This window comes from Chiloscyllium plagiosum, unplaced genomic scaffold (assembly GCF_037043375.1).
Source record: "Chiloscyllium plagiosum isolate Xiang-an unplaced genomic scaffold, Cpla_swu_hap1 HiC_scaffold_46, whole genome shotgun sequence".
Classification (NCBI taxonomy): Eukaryota; Metazoa; Chordata; class Chondrichthyes; order Orectolobiformes; family Hemiscylliidae; genus Chiloscyllium; species Chiloscyllium plagiosum.
Genome location: NW_028270184.1, coordinates 2292996 through 2308437, shown reverse-complemented (window position 1 = coordinate 2308437; position 15442 = coordinate 2292996). Strand labels below are relative to the sequence as shown.

General features: G+C 58.9%; 1 protein-coding gene and 1 long non-coding RNA gene across 4 annotated transcripts in view; one reads left to right on the top strand and one right to left on the bottom strand.

The window, feature by feature from the left end:
• Positions 1-15442, top strand: part of LOC148136192 (uncharacterized) — a 126128-nt gene that overhangs the window by 7072 nt on the left and 103614 nt on the right. The gene's annotated exons all lie outside the window — the stretch shown is intronic.
• Positions 6154-15442, bottom strand: part of LOC122543973 (equilibrative nucleoside transporter 2-like) — a 35640-nt gene continuing 26351 nt past the window's right edge. For 2 of the 3 annotated variants that reach the window (XM_087983846.1, XM_087983847.1), the window contains exons 7-13: positions 12326-12423; positions 10874-10955; positions 9498-9616; positions 8883-8988; positions 7902-7987; positions 7402-7598; positions 6154-6530 (exon numbers count right to left, since the gene is read on the bottom strand). In XM_087983846.1, coding sequence (XP_087839972.1) covers positions 6419-6530; positions 7402-7598; positions 7902-7987; positions 8883-8988; positions 9498-9616; positions 10874-10955; positions 12326-12423 — 800 coding nt within the window. In that variant the 3' untranslated portion in view covers positions 6154-6418. The remainder of the gene's footprint in view (positions 6531-7401; positions 7599-7901; positions 7988-8882; positions 8989-9497; positions 9617-10873; positions 10956-12325; positions 12424-15442) is intronic. The other variant, XM_087983848.1, reaches the window with a different exon arrangement.

The window sequence follows — 15442 nt, the reverse complement described above, 5'->3', positions numbered from 1 at the left end:
CACCCCGAACCCCTCGATTAGATTCCAGTCTGTAACTCCCTCCCGGGTATCTGTTATTCTGTATATAATCCACCCCGAACCCCTCGATTAGATTCCAGTCTGTAACTCCCTCTCTGGGGTATCTGTTATTCTGTATATAAATCACCCCGAACCCCTCGATTAGATTCCAGTCTGTAACTCCCTCCCGGGTATCTGTATTCTGTATATAAATCACCCCGAACCCCTCGATTAGATTCCAGTCTGTAACTCCCTCCCGGGGTATCTGTTGTTCTTTATATAAATCACCCCGAACCCCTCGATTAGATTCCAGTCTGTAACTCCCTCCTGGGTATCTGTATTCTGTATATAAACCACCCCGAACCCCTCGAGTAGATTCCAGTCTGTAACTCCCTCCCGGTGTAGCTGTTATTCTGTATATAAACCACCCCGAACAGATTCCAGTCTGTAACTCCCTCCCAGGTATCGGTTATTCTGTATATAAACCACCCCGAACCCCTCGATTAGATTCCAGTCTGTAACTCCCTCCCGGGGTATCTGTTATTCTGTATATAAACCACCCCGAACCCCTCGATTAGATTCCAGTCTGTAACTCCCTCCTGGGTATCTGTTATTCTGTATATAAACCACGCCGAACCCCTCGATTAGATTCCAGTCTGTAACTCCCTCTCTGGGGTATCAGTTATTCTGTATATAAACCACCCCAAACCCCTCAATTAGATTCCAGTCTGTAACTCCCTCCCAGGGTATCCGTTATTCTGTATATAACCACCCCGAACTCCGCGATTAGATTCCAGTCTGTAACTCCCTCCTGGGGTATCTGTTACGCTGAGCCCCTTCGATGAGATTCGTGTCTGTGATTTCCTTACTGGTAAACTGTTCTTCTCTAAAGTCCAGGTTGTGAATAGGTGCCTGGTGAGGAGCACACTACTGTGATGTTCCCCCATTGATCTGAGTATCATACAGAAGTTTAGCACAGTGCACGGGGTGATACTTAAGGAATGCCAACTGAGGTGTCCTTTTGTCCTTTGTCGACATTGGGAACTGGGCAAAATGGGTGAGAGAGAGTCTGAGCATTCTCATGAATTGGACATCAGGAATTGTGCACAGGAACCCTTGCCCCACTTTGCCTGGATAGAAGGGGTAAGTCAGAGACTCTCACTTATGGTCAGTAAGGTGGCTCAGTGGTTAACACTGCTGCCTCCCAAGAGACTGGTTCAGGCATCTCTTGGCACTGTTGGAATATTGCGTGCAAATCTGGTCCCCTTCCTGTCAGAAAGAATGTTGTGAAACTTGAAACGGGTTCAGAAAAGATTTACAGGGATGTTGCCAGGGTGGGAGATACAGGCTGGGGCTGTTTTCCCTGGAGCGTCGGAAGCTGAGGGGTGACCTTATAGAGGTTTATAAAATCATGAGGGGCATGGATAGCATGAATAGATAAAGTCTTTTCCCTGGGGTGGGCAAGTCCAGGACTAGAGGGCACAGGTTTAGGGTGAGTGGGGAAAGATATAAAAGAGACCTAAGGGGCAATTTCTTCACACAGAGGGTGGTACGTGTATGGAATGAGCTGCCAGAGGATGTGGTGGATACTGGTACAATTACAGCATTTAAAAGCATCTGAATGGGTATATGAATAGAAAGGGTTTAGAGGGATATGGGCCAAGTGCTGGCAGGTGGGACTAGATTGGGTTAAGGTAACTGGTCGGCATGGACAAGTTAGACAAAGGGGTCTGTTTCCATGCTGTAATCTCTCTGACTCTGTAAGTCCTGGAGGACACCCACTGTAGTAGTTATTCAAGAAGGGAGCCATGGGATAAACCAGGAAACTACAGTCCAATCAGTCTAACCTCGATGATGGGGCTATTGAGGGACAGGATTAATCTGCATTTGGGGAGGCAGGAATAAATCAGGGAACAGTCAGCGTGGATTTGTTAAGGGGGACTAACGTCTGACCAACCTGATTGCATTTTTCTTGAAGAGGTGACCAGGTGTGAGAGTGGGGGCTAATGCTTTTGATAAAGTCCCGCACAGGAGACTGAGAGCTAAGAGCCCAAAGGATCCAAGGAGATTTGACAAATTGGATCCAGAAATAGCTGGGTGTGGTGTGGCATGAAGCACAGGGTGACGGTCACAGGGAGTTTTTGCGAGTGTAAGCCTTTCTCCAGTGGAATTGCACATGGATCTGTGTTCAGACTTTTACTGTTTGTGGTTTATATAGACTGAAGTGTGGCAGGGTCGATCACGGTGAAGATGGTACTAAATAGGTGAGGCAGTGAACAATGAAGACTGGAGGATACTCAAATTAAATAATTACCTGGGCCACTGCTGGAGTTCTGGGACCCACATTATAGGAGGGATGTGACAGGCACTGGAGGGGCAGCAGAGGCAGACTGACCTGGATGCTGCCTGGGCTGGAGAGATTCCACTCTGAACACAGATTGCGCAGCCAGAATTTGCCCTGTAAACTCTTCCTATTCATGTATCCATCTGGTCAGCACCGAGGACTTGGACTGAAGGATTTGTTTCCATGCCATACATTTCTATGACTGGAGTTATAGCACAGGACATGACTGAGGTGGATAAAATTACCAGGGATACATCGGAAGGAACTTATCCCCTCGATGGAGGGATCAGTGACTGGGGGCGTAGATTTAGGGGAAGGGGCAGGAGGTTTGGGGGGGGGGGAAATGTGAGGAGAAGGTTTTTTTTCACCCAGAGACTGGTGGGGATCTGGGGTGCGTGGCCGAAACCCTCAGGACATTGATGAAGCTTTTCGGTGTGCACTTGCAACGCCAAGACAGACTGGCCAATGGGAAATGAGATTACTTTGGATGGGAAGCAGACTAGAGGGGTTGACGGGATAGTTTCACTGTGCCAAGTCAGTGAGGTGCTCGGTATCGAGTTGGCGAGACCAGCCTTGGTATAAAACAGAGAGCCTGGAGCTTGGTGCTGCCGGTACATAGAACATCATAACCAGAGACGGGTACAAAAGGGGGGTCTTTATGTATCCAGGGGAGGGGGGGGGGGGGGGGGGAAACGGAGAATTGGTGTGAAAGGTTATCTACACAGTGGGGTGTTGTCGAAATCAGATGGCTGCCTATCTGAAGGATAATGGTGGACCCCTCAGTACGTAGATTTGGCCCATTAGGGGCCAATGACCAAAACAGAGGGGAGTTGGGGGCGGGGGGACACTGAAAGGGGGTAAAGGACAGGGAAGAGTTTTCGATAATCACCACAGGCGTATTCACAGGAATAGATGTTAAAATGTAATATCGTGATTGGATAAGGTCCATGTGAAGGTGTAGTGATTGTGATTGGATAATACAGTCTGGTACTCGCTTCAAACAGACAGCTGGCAGAACGGTATTGGTTGTTTTAAATGTTTAATATTACTATCTTAAAAAAACAATACTTGTATAAAATAATTTGAAGGAATCCAGTGTTGTACGCCATTATTAATGGGGTACATGTGCAGAACCAGGCAATAACCAGACAATGCCCAAATCTTATTTGGCCTTTAGGGCATCACACAGTTCAAATATTTCCATTCATATACAGCAAGCTTCAGTACAGAGGGAGGGATCAGTCAGGGGCCGGGGAGATATCCCGGAGCAGGAGGGGGAGGGGTCTGTCTGGGGAGAGGGTGTGGTGGGGGAGGGGGGAGAGGGTGTGGTGTGGGAGGGGGAGGGGGTCTGTCTGGGGTAAGGGTGTGGTGGGGGAGGGGTCTGTCTGGGGAGAGGGTGTGGTGGGGGAGGGGGTCTGTCTGGAGAGAGGGTGTGGTGGGGGAGGGGGTCTGTCTGGGGAGAGGGTGTGGTGGGGGTGGGGGTCTGTCTGGGGAGAGGGTGTGGTGGGGGAGGGGGTCTGTCTGGGGAGAGGGTGTGGTGGGGGAGGGGGTCTGTCTGGGGAGAGGGTGTGGTGGGGAGGGGGTTTGTCTGGGGAGTGGGTGTGGTGGGGGAGGGGGTCTGTCTGGGGAGAGGGTGTGGTGTGGGAGGGGGTCTGTCTGGGGAGAGGGTGTGGTGGGGGAGGGGGTCTGTCTGGGAGAGGGTGTGGTGGGGGAGGGGGTCTGTCTGGGGAGAGGGTGTGGTGGGGAGGGGGTTTGTCTGGGGAGTGGGTGTGGTGGGGGAGGGGGTCTGTCTGGGGAGAGGGTGTGGTGTGGGAGGGGGTCTGTCTGGGGAAAGGGTGTGGTGGGGGAGGGGGTCTGTCTGGGGAGAGGGTGTGGTGGGGGAGGGGGTCTGTCTGGGGAGAGGGTGTGGTGGGGGTGGGGGTCTGTCTGGGGAGAGGGTGTGGTGGGGGAGGGGGTCTGTCTGGGGAGAGGGTGTGGTGGGGGAGGGGGTTTGTCTGGGGAGAGGGTGTGGTGGGGGAGGGGGTCTGTCTGGGGAGAGGGTGTGGTGGGGGAGGGGGTCTGTCTGGGGAGAGGGTGTGGTGGGCGAGGGGGTCTGTCTGGGGAGTGGGTGTGGTGGGGGAGGGGGTCTGTCTGGGGAGTGGGTGTGGTGGGGGTGGGGGTCTGTCTGGGGAGAGGGTGTGGTGGGGGAGGGGGTCTGTCTGGGGAGTGGGTGTGGTGGGGAGGGGGTCTGTCTGGGGTAAGGGTGTGGTGGGGAGGGGGTCTGTCTGGGGTAAGGGTGTGGTGGGGGAGGGGGTCTGTCTGGGGAGTGGGTGTGGTGGGGGAGGGGGTTTGTCTGGGGAGAGGGTGTGGTGGGGGAGGGGGTCTGTCTGGGGAGAGGGTGTGGTGGGGGAGGGGGTCTGTCTGGGGAGAGGGTGTGGTGGGGGAGGGGGTTTGTCTGGGGAGAGGGTGTGGTGGGGGAGGGGGTCTGTCTGGGGAGAGGGTGTGGTGGGGGAGGGGGTCTGTCTGGGGAGAGGGTGTGGTGGGGGAGGGGGTCTGTCAGGGGAGAGGGTGTGGTGGGGGAGGGGGTTTGTCTGGGGAGAGGGTGTGGTGGGGGTCTGTCTGGGGAGTGGGTGTGGTGGGGAGGGGGTCTGTCTGGGGTAAGGGTGTGGTGGGGGAGGGGGTCTGTCTGGGGAGTGGGTGTGGTGGGGGAGGGGGTTTGTCTGGGGAGAGGGTGTGGTGGGGGAGGGGGTTTGTCTGGGGAGAGGGTGTGGTGGGGGTCTGTCTGGGGAGAGGGTGTGGTGGGGGAGGGGGTTTGTCTGGGGAGTGGGTGTGGTGGGGGAGGGGGTTTGTCTGGGGAGAGGGTGTGGTGGGGGAGGGGGTCTGTCTGGGGAGTGGGTGTGGTGGGGGAGGGGGTTTGTCTGGGGAGAGGGTGTGGTGGGGGAGGGGGTCTGTCTGGGGTAAGGGTGTGGTGGGGGAGGGGGTCTGTCTGGGGAGTGGGTGTGGTGGGGGAGGGGGTCTGTCTGGGGAGAGGGTGTGGTGGGGGAGGGGGTCTGTCTGGGGAGAGGGTGTGGTGGGGGAGGGGGTCTGTCTGGGGAGTGGGTGTGGTGGGGGAGGGGGTCTGTCTGGGGAGTGGGTGTGGTGGGGGAGGGGGTTTGTCTGGGGAGAGGGTGTGGTGGGGGAGGGGGTCTGTCTGGGGAGAGGGTGTGGTGGGGGAGGGGGTCTGTCTGGGGAGTGGGTGTGGTGGGGGAGGGGGTTTGTCTGGGGAGAGGGTGTGGTGGGGGAGGGGGTCTGTCTGGGGTAAGGGTGTGGTGGGGGAGGGGGTCTGTCTGGGGAGTGGGTGTGGTGGGGGAGGGGGTCTGTCTGGGGAGTGGGTGTGGTGGGGGAGGGGGTTTGTCTGGGGAGAGGGTGTGGTGGGGAGGGGGTCTGTCTGGGGAGAGGGTGTGGTGGGGGAGGGGGTTTGTCTGGGGTAAGGGTGTGGTGGGGGAGGGGGAGGGGGTCTGTCTGGGGAGTGGGTGTGGTGGGGGAGGGGGTCTGTCTGGGGAGAGGGTGTGGTGGGGGAGGGGGAGGGGGTCTGTCTGGGGAGTGGGTGTGGTGGGGGAGGGGGTCTGTCTGGGGAGAGGGTGTGGTGGGGGAGGGGGTTTGTCTGGGGAGTGGGTGTGGTGGGGGAGGGGGTCTGTCTGGGGAGAGGGTGTGGTGGGGGAGGGGGAGGGGGTCTGTCTGGGGTAAGGGTGTGGTGGGGGAGGGGGTCTGTCTGGGGAGTGGGTGTGGTGGGGGAGGGGGTTTGTCTGGGGAGTGGGTGTGGTGGGGGAGGGGGTCTGTCTGGGGAGAGGGTGTGGTGGGGGAGGGGGTTTGTCTGGGGAGAGGGTGTGGTGGGGGAGGGGGTTTGTCTGGGGAGAGGGTGTGGTGGGGGAGGGTCAGCGCAGGGTACACTCAGAGATTGACCAGCAGGGGCAGCACAGCCATTATTTACAATCCTCACGGGAGAGACTGGGACAGTGTAGGAACAGACCCATTCCCAGTCTCTATCCCAGTCAGTCCCAACAAGCTGCCAAATCCTGCTCTGTGACTCCAGGAAAGGCAGGTGTGTCGAGCCAGAGCTCACACCATGAGGCGAATGGGGAAGGAGAGTGCAGCTCCCAGGGCCAGACCCAGAGCCAGGAAAAACGCCATCACTGCTCCTGCTGTTTCTGCATCCCTCGGGGACACCTTCCTGTGGAAACCATCCAGAAACACTGAGGTTAGCTCGGCTGGGGGGGGGGAACACTGCATCCCAGCGCAAAACATCCCAGCCCCATCCCTGCTGGGCCAAGAGGAAACCAGCCCCATCCCTGCTGGGCTGGGGGGGGGGTGGGGAACCAGCCCCAACCCCATCCCTGCTGGGCCAAGAGGGAACCAGCCCCATCCCTGCTGGGCCAAGAGGGAACCAGCCCCATCCCTGCTGGGCCGTTGGGGGGGAAACCAGCCCCATTCCCATCCCTGTTGGGCCAGGGGGTGGGAACCAGCCCAATCCCCATCCCTGCTGGGCCTATGGGGGCAGCACTGAGCAGCGTGTCCTTGCCAGAACAGGAAAACCTTCAGGCCCTGCCTGGGCCCAGCTCAGGATGGGGGGGGGGGGGAGGTGTTGACTGCAGTTTGAGGGTGAGTGGGACACACTGACAGTGCCTCACGTTTGACTCCCGCAGTCGAACAGCTCAGCCAGCCTCAGGGGGAGACAGCTGATGTCCAGAAATGAGGCATCACCACACCGCCCCCCCCCCCACATCAGCGTGTGGGGCAGGGTGTGTGTGCGCGCGCGCGTCTCATCCTCCCGAAGCTGCCTTTACATAGCACCCACATCTGCAGGGGCCTGTGTCCACTTCCCCAGCGTGTGCCCCTCATTCCTGTTGTGGTTTTGGGGTGGGGGTTGTTAGAGAGCAGACTGAATCCGTGTCCGCACCCCCCCCCCCCATAGTCAGTCTGTCTGGTAACCCATCTCTCCTGCCTCCGTTCCCCTCCTCTCTCCCTATCCCCCCTCCCCCACCCCCTCGATAGTCGCTCTGTCCTGATAAACCCCCTGCCCCCCACACCCTAGGATCACTTACTTGGGGGCGTAGCACATGCAGAGAGTGACCAGGTAACCATTGGAGAAGGCAAACAGGAAAATGAAGATGATGTACCAGGCGTCGTGGGTGAAGAGCACGGGCAGGAAGTGTCGCTGGCCCACGTTACACAGCATGAAGATGGGGATGAAGGAGAGCCGTAACAACACCAACAGCAGAACCGCATTCTCCTGCCGGGGCTGCACCGAGACACAGAGAGAGAGAGAGACACACACACAGCAACGTTAAAGCTGAACCGCTGCAGCTGCCACAGGGGGGGAGGGCGACAGAGGAGACTGAGGGGGAACGGGAGACTGTGACGGGTGGGGGGGGGGGTGGAAGGGGGCAGGAGACAGTGAGGGAAGAGGAGATGGAGGCGGGAGACAGGGATAGAGGGGAGACAGACCATTGTAGAGCTACTGGTGGAGAGGGGGAAAAAGAGAGAGAGAGGAATCAGACCGCAGCAGTGAGTAACAGAGCAAATTAAAACAATTTAAACTCACCCAGGAGCAGACAGCAGTGACACTCCGACCTCCCCAGTCCATAATATTAAACAATAGGAAGCAGCTGACAGGGATAAAGTATTCTTCTGCACAGAACCAAATCATCCATTTTAACAACTTCAATCAGATTCCAGTCTGTAACTCCCTCCCGGGTATCTGTTATTCTGTATATAAACCACCCCGAACCCCTCGATTAGATTCCAGTCTGTAACTCCCTCCCGGGGTATCTGTTATTCTGTATATAAACCACCCCGAACCCCTTGATTAGATTCCAGTCTGTAACTCCCTCCTGGGTATCTGTTATTCTGTATATAAACCCCACCCCGAACCCCTCGATTAGATTCCAGTCTGTAACTCCCTCCCGGGGTATCTGTTATTCTGTATATAAACCACCCCGAACCCCTCGATTAGATTCCAGCCTGTAACTCCCTCCCGAGGTATCTGTTATTCTGTATATAAACCACCCCGAACCCCTCGATTAGATTCCAGTCTGTAACTCCCTCCTGGGTATCTGTTATTCTGTATATAAACCACCCGGAACCCCTCGATTAGATTCCAGTCTGTAACTCCCTCCGGGGTATCTGTTATTCTGTATATAAACCACCCCGAACCCCTCGATTAGATTCCAGTCTGTAACTCCCTCCCGGGGTATCTGTTATTCTGTATATAAACCACCCCAAACCCCTCGATTAGATTCCAGTCTGTAACTCCCTCCCGGGGTATCTGTTATTCTGTATATAAACCACCCCGAACCCCTCGATTAGATTCCAGTCTGTAACTCCCTCCCGGGGTATCTGTTATTCTGTATATAAACCCCACCCCGAACCCCTCGATTAGATTCCAGCCTGTAACTCCCTCCCGGGGTATCTGTTATTCTGTATATAAACCACCCCGAACCCCTCGATTAGATTCCAGCCTGTAACTCCCTCCCTGTTATTTCTATAATACACACCCGTGCCTAACATTCAGTGAAAGACTTACTCCATTGGCCGTGCTTGGTGTGAGAGCTGACATCGGCTGTGACAGCTGGGAAGACAGACAGGGTCACTATAAAGATAAGGCAGATAGAGATTGCCAGTTTCCAGATCTGGAGGGGGTGGGGGGTGGGGGAGAAGCAAATGTCCTGATGTTAATACAGCTCCTGTAGGGTTCCTGCCCCCCTGTGGGGGGCACTCCAACTCAGAGAAAGGCTAGCAGTCCCACAGGCAGGCTTTATATCCAGCAAGATAAGGTGATACAACACACACTGACTGACTGACAGGAACAGATATACAGACAGACAGACACAGGGATGGACAGACACACAAGCACAGACAGAGTGACAGACACAGGGATGGACAGACACACACAGACAGAGTGACAGACACAGACAGACACAGGGATGGACAGACACACACAGACAGAGTGACAGACACACACACACAGGGACAGACAGTGATAGACACATACACAGACAGGGACAGACAGACAGACAGGGTGACAGACACATAGACAGGGACAGACAGACACAAGCACACAGAGACAGGGACACATGGATCCCGCCCAGCACCAGCTCACCCCACCCCAATCCTCGGGAAGCAGCTCGGCGGCTCTCACCTTCCGGAACACTTTGATCACACTGAAGCCCATCTCTGATTGGTCATCTTGGATATCCTCTTCCTGGAGATGGACCAATGCCTGCTTCCCGTTGGCTGGCACCATTCCATTTTTCTCTTCTGTGATTGGTGGAGAGAGCAATATTGAATGAGAAAGTGGCAGGAATGATTTAGGGGCCCTGCCCTGCCCCCAGCACCAAACACCGACACCTCTCTGATGTGACTGTCATTGGGCATGGGGAGGGGGCTCCTAAACCCAGACCCTCACAGAGAAACTTCCATCCTGGGGTGGGGGAGAGGGCAGTAAGTCAGGGTGCCCCTGACTGGCCTCATCCCGACAGCAAGCTCGGCTCCTCTCCACCCGATGCTCAATTCCCGATCTCCGGACTCCAGACAGCAGGAGACATGGCTCCCAGTGGCGGAATGATGAGAATCAGGGGATGCTCCAGAGGCTGGGATTGGAGGGAGTTACAGAGATAGGGAGAGGGTGTAGGGGCTGGAGGGGGTTACAGAGATAGGGAGGGGGTGTAGGGCTTGGAGGGGGTTACAGAGACAGGGAGGGGGTGTAGTGGCTGGAGGGGGTGACAGAGATAGGGAGGGGGTGTAGGGGCTGGAGGGGGTTACAGAGATAGGGAGGGGGTGTAGGGGCTGGAGGGGGTTACAGAGATAGGGAGGGGGTGTAGGGGCTGGAGGGGGTTACAGAGATAGGGAGGGGGTGTAGGGGCTGGAGGGGGTTACAGAGATAGGGAGGGGATGTAGGGGCTGGAGGGGGTGACAGAGATAGGGAGGGGATGTAGGGGCTGGAGGGGGTGACAGAGATAGGGAGGGGATGTAGGGGCTGGAGGGGGTTACAGAGATAGGGAGGGGGTGTAGGGGCTGGAGGGGGTTACAGAGATAGGGAGGGGGTGTAGGGGGTTACAGAGATAGGGAGGGGGTGTAGGGGCTGGAGGGGGTTACAGAGATAGGGAGGGGGTGTAGGGACTGGAGGGGATGACAGAGATAGGGAGGGTGTGTAGGGGCTGGAGGGGGTGACAGAGATAGGGAGGGGGTGTAGGGGCTTGAGGGGGTTACAGAGATAGGGAGGGGGTGTAGGGGCTGGAGGGGGGTTACAGAGATAGGGAGGGGGTGTAGGGGCTGGAGGGGGGTGACGGAGATAGGGAGGGGGTGGAGGGGCGGGAGGGGGTGACAGAGATAGGGAGGGGGTGTAGGGGCTGGAGGGGGGTGACGGAGATAGGGAGGGGGTGTAGGGGCTGGAGGGGGGTGACGGAGATAGGGAGGGGGTGGAGGGGCGGGAGGGGGTGACGGAGATAGGGAGGGGGTGGAGGGGCTGGAGGGTTTTCGAGATGGTGGGTGGGGTGGGGGTGGGGTGTCACTTACTGTGCATTAATAGGTCCGTCTTGCTCTCCAGCTCGTAACAGGGATTCGGATGATCTTTGTTGAAGTAATATTTTGCAAATTCCTGGAACAGACACCGTGGTGGTAGAGGGAAGGTCAGCGAGTTTCAGAGAAATCCCAACCATACCCATTTCAGAGAAATCCCAACCCATACCCATTTCAGAGAAATCCCAACCATACCCATTTCAGAGAAATCCCAACCCATACCCATTTCAGAGAAATCCCAACCCATACCCATTTCAGAGAAATCCCAACCATACCCATTTCAGAGAAATCCCAACCATACCCATTTCAGAGAAATCCCAACCCATACCCATTTCAGAGAAATCCCAACCCATACCCATTTCAGAGAAATCCCAACCATACCCATTTCAGAGAAATCCCAACCATACCCATTTCAGAGAAATCCCAACCCATACCCATTTCAGAGAAATCCCAACCATACCCATTTCAGAGAAATCCCAACCATACCCATTTCAGAGAAATCCCAACCATACCCATTTCAGAGAAATCCCAACCATACCCATTTCAGAGAAATCCCAACCCATACCCATTTCAGAGAAATCCCAACCATACCCATTTTAGTCCAAAGACCTGACCCGACCTGACCCTGGCTGTTTGAAAGGCTTCTCCAACTACTCCCTCCACCCCCACTCCCCAGCATTGCAGATTTCTTCCTTTCTCAGTATTTTCCCTGATTTCCCCCTTTATTGAAAGCTCCTGTTAAATCTCCCCCTCCTGTCCTTTCAGACAGCTGCCTTCCAGATCATAAAAAGTCAGCAACGCTTTAGAGATTTACAGAGAGTCTGGGAGCAGGGCTGCGAGTGAGTGAGAGAGAGCATCAGCTAGTGAGAGAGTGTGAGTGTGAGATAGTGTGAGCGTGAGGGAACACGAGTGAGAGAGTGCGAGCTGGTGAAAGAGCCCGAGCGCGAGTATGAGCATGAGAGAGCGCGAGTGTGAGCGAACGCGAGTGTGAGCGTGAAAGAGCGCGATTGCAAGTGTGCGAGAGCACGAGTGAGAGAGTGTGAGCTGGTGAGAGAGCCCGAGCGCGAGAGTGAGCATGAGGGAGCACGAGTGAGAGAGCGCAAGTGCGAGAGAGAGCGAGTGCGTGTGTGTGAGCGTGTGAGAGCGCGAGTGTGAGTATGAGAGAGCACAAGTGTGAGAGTGAGAGAGCGCGAGAGTGAGTGAGTGCGAGTGTGAGTGAGAGTGTGCGAGCATGAGTGTGACAGAGCGAGTGTGAGAAAGCGTGCGAGTGTGCGAGAGAGTGTGTGTGAGAGTGCGAGCACGAGCGCGAGAGTGCACGTGTGAGAAAGTGTGAGAGTGCGTGAGAGAGTGCGTGAGAGAGTGCGAGCACGAGTGTGAGAGTGCGAGTGCGAGAGTGCGAGTGCGAGCGCGAGTGAGAGAGCACGAGCAAGCAGACATGTCTGTACTCACCAGGTAAGGCAGAGTGCAGTAGAAAATGATGGTTATGAGGATGACCACGCACGGGGTGATAAAATAGCCCAGGGCAATGGTGCTCTCATCAGCGCGACCTGAACAAATAACACACAGTCAGCAAACAGCAACAGCACCAGCAATCCCCACTCCCAGCGGCAGGGACGGGGGGAGAGTGAGAATGTGTCCCTGCGGGAGTGTGTGTGTCTGCGGGGGAGTGTGTGTGTGTGTCTGCGGGGGAGTGTGTGTGTGTGTCTGCGGGGGAGTGTGTGTGTGTGTCTGCGGGGGAGTGTGTGTGTGTGTCTGCGGGGGAGTGTGTGTGTGTGTCTGCGGGGGAGTGTGTGTGTGTGTCTGCGGGGGAGTGTGTGTGTGCCTGAGGGGGAGTGTGTGTCTGAGGGAGTGTGTGTGTGTGTGTGTGTGTGTCTGAGGGAGTGTGTGTGTGTGTGTCTGAGTGGGAGTGTGTGTGTGTGTCTGAGGGGGAGTGTGTGTGTGTGTCTTAGTGGGAGTGTGTGTGTGTGTCTGTGGGGGAGTGTGTGTGTGTGCCTGAGGGGGAGTGTGTGTCTGAGGGGGAGTGTGTGTCTGAGGGAGTGTGTGTGTGTGTGTGTCTGAGGGAGTGTGTGTGTGTGTCTGAGTGGGAGTGTGTGTGTGTGTCTGAGGGGGAGTGTGTGTGTGTGTCTGAGGGAGTGTGTGTGTGTGTCTGAGTGGGAGTGTGTGTGTGTGTCTGAGTGGGAGTGTGTGTGTGTGTCTGAGTGGGAGTGTGTGTGTGTGTCTGAGGGGGAGTGTGTGCGTGTCTGAGGGGGAGTGTGTGCGTGTCCGGGGAGAGTGCGTGTCTGAGGGAGAGTGTCCGGGGGGAGAGTGCGTGTCCGGGGGGAGAGTGCGTGTCCGGGGGGAGAGTGCGTGTCCGGGGGAGAGTGCGTCCCCAGGGGAGGAGTGCGTGTCCTGGGGGAGCGTGCGTCTCCGGGGGGAGAGTGCGTGTCCGGGGGGAGAGTGCGTGTCCGGGGGGAGAGTGCGTGTCCGGGGGGAGAGTGCGTGTCCGGGGGGAGAGTGCGTGTCCGGGGGAGGAGTGCGTGTCCTGGGGGAGGAGTGCGTGTCCTGGGGGAGGAGTGCGTGTCCTGGGGGAGAGTGCGTGTCCTGGGGGAGAGTGCGTGTCCTGGGGGAGAGTGCGTGTCCTGGGGGAGAGTGCGTGTCCTGGGGGAGAGTGCGTGTCCGGGGGAGGAGTGCGTGTCCTGGGGGAGCGTGCGTCTCCGGGGGGAGAGTGCGTGTCCGGGGGAGAGTGCGTGTCCTGGGGGAGCGTGCGTCCCCGGGGGAGAGTGCGTCCCCGGGGGAGAGTGCCCGTCCGGGGGGGAGTGCGTCCCCGGGGGAGAGTGCGTCCCCGGGGGGAGAGTGCGTGTCCTGGGGGAGCGTGCGTGTCCTGGGGGAGCGTGCGTGTCCTGGGGGAGCGTGCGTGTCCGGGGGGAGAGTGCGTGTCCGGGGGGAGAGTGCGTGTCCGGGGGGAGAGTGCGTGTCCTGGGGGGAGTGTGTCCCCGGGGGGAGAGTGCGTGTCCTGGGGGAGAGTGCGTCCCCGGGGGGAGTGCGTGTCCGGGGGGAGAGTGCGTGTCCGGGGGGGAGTGCGTGTCCTGGGGGAGCGTGCGTGTCCTGGGGGAGCGTGCGTGTCCTGGGGGAGAGTGCGTGTCCGGGGGGAGAGTGCGTGTCCGGGGGGAGAGTGCGTCCCCGGGGGGGAGAGTGCGTCCCCGGGGGAGAGTGCGTGTCCCGGGGGGGGAGTGCGTCCCCGGGGGAGAGTGCGTGTCCGGGGGGAGAGTGCGTGTCCTGGGGGAGAGTGCGTCCCCGGGGGGGAGTGCGTCCCGGGGGGAGAGTGCGTGTCCGGGGGAGGAGTGCGTGTCCTGGGGGAGCGTGCGTCTCCGGGGGGAGAGTGCGTGTCCGGGGGGAGAGTGCGTGTCCCGGGGGAGAGTGCGTGTCCCGGGGGAGAGTGCGTGTCCGGGGGGAGAGTGCGTGTCCCGGGGGGGGAGTGCGTCCCCGGGGGAGAGTGCGTGTCCCGGGGGGGGAGTGCGTCCCCGGGGGAGAGTGCGTGTCCGGGGGGAGAGTGCGTGTCCTGGGGGAGAGTGCGTGTCCCGGGGGAGCGTGCGTCTCCGGGGGGAGAGTGCGTCCCGGGGGGAGAGTGCGTGTCCCGGGGGAGAGTGCGTGTCCGGGGGAGAGTGCGTGTCCGGGGGGAGAGTGCGTGTCCGGGGGGAGAGTGCGTGTCCGGGGGGAGAGTGCGTGTCCTGGGGGAGCGTGCGTCTCCGGGGGGAGAGTGCGTGTCCGGGGGGAGAGTGCGTGTCCCGGGGGAGAGTGCGTGTCCGGGGGGAGAGTGCGTCCCGGGGGGAGAGTGCGTGTCCGGGGGAGGAGTGCGTGTCCTGGGGGAGCGTGCGTGTCCCGGGGGAGCGTGCGTCTCCGGGGGGAGAGTGCGTGTCCGGGGGGAGAGTGCGTGTCCCGGGGGAGAGTGCGTGTCCGGGGGAGAGTGCGTGTCCGGGGGGAGAGTGCGTGTCCGGGGGGAGAGTGCGTGTCCGGGGGGAGAGTGCGTGTCCTGGGGGAGCGTGCGTCTCCGGGGGGAGAGTGCGTGTCCGGGGGGAGAGTGCGTGTCCGGGGGGAGAGTGCGTGTCCCGGGGGAGAGTGCGTGTCCGGGGGGAGAGTGCGTGTCCCGGGGGGGAGTGCGTCCCCGGGGGAGAGTGCGTGTCCCGGGGGGGGAGTGCGTCCCCGGGGGAGAGTGCGTCCCCGGGGGGAGAGTGCGTGTCCTGGGGGAGAGTGCGTCCCCGGGGGGGAGTGCGTCCCGGGGGGAGAGTGCGTGTCCGGGGGAGGAGTGCGTGTCCTGGGGGAGCGTGCGTGTCCTGGGGGAGCGTGCGTGTCCCGGGGGAGCGTGCGTCTCCGGGGGGAGAGTGCGTCCCGGGGGGAGAGTGCGTGTCCGGGGGAGGAGTGCGTGTCCTGGGGGAGCGTGCGTGTCCCGGGGGAGCGTGCGTCTCCGGGGGGAGAGTGCGTGTCCGGGGGGAGAGTGCGTGTCCCGGGGGAGAGTGCGTGTCCCGGGGGAGAGTGCGTGTCCGGGGGAGAGTGCGTGTCCGGGGGGAGAGTGCGTGTCCTGGGGGAGAG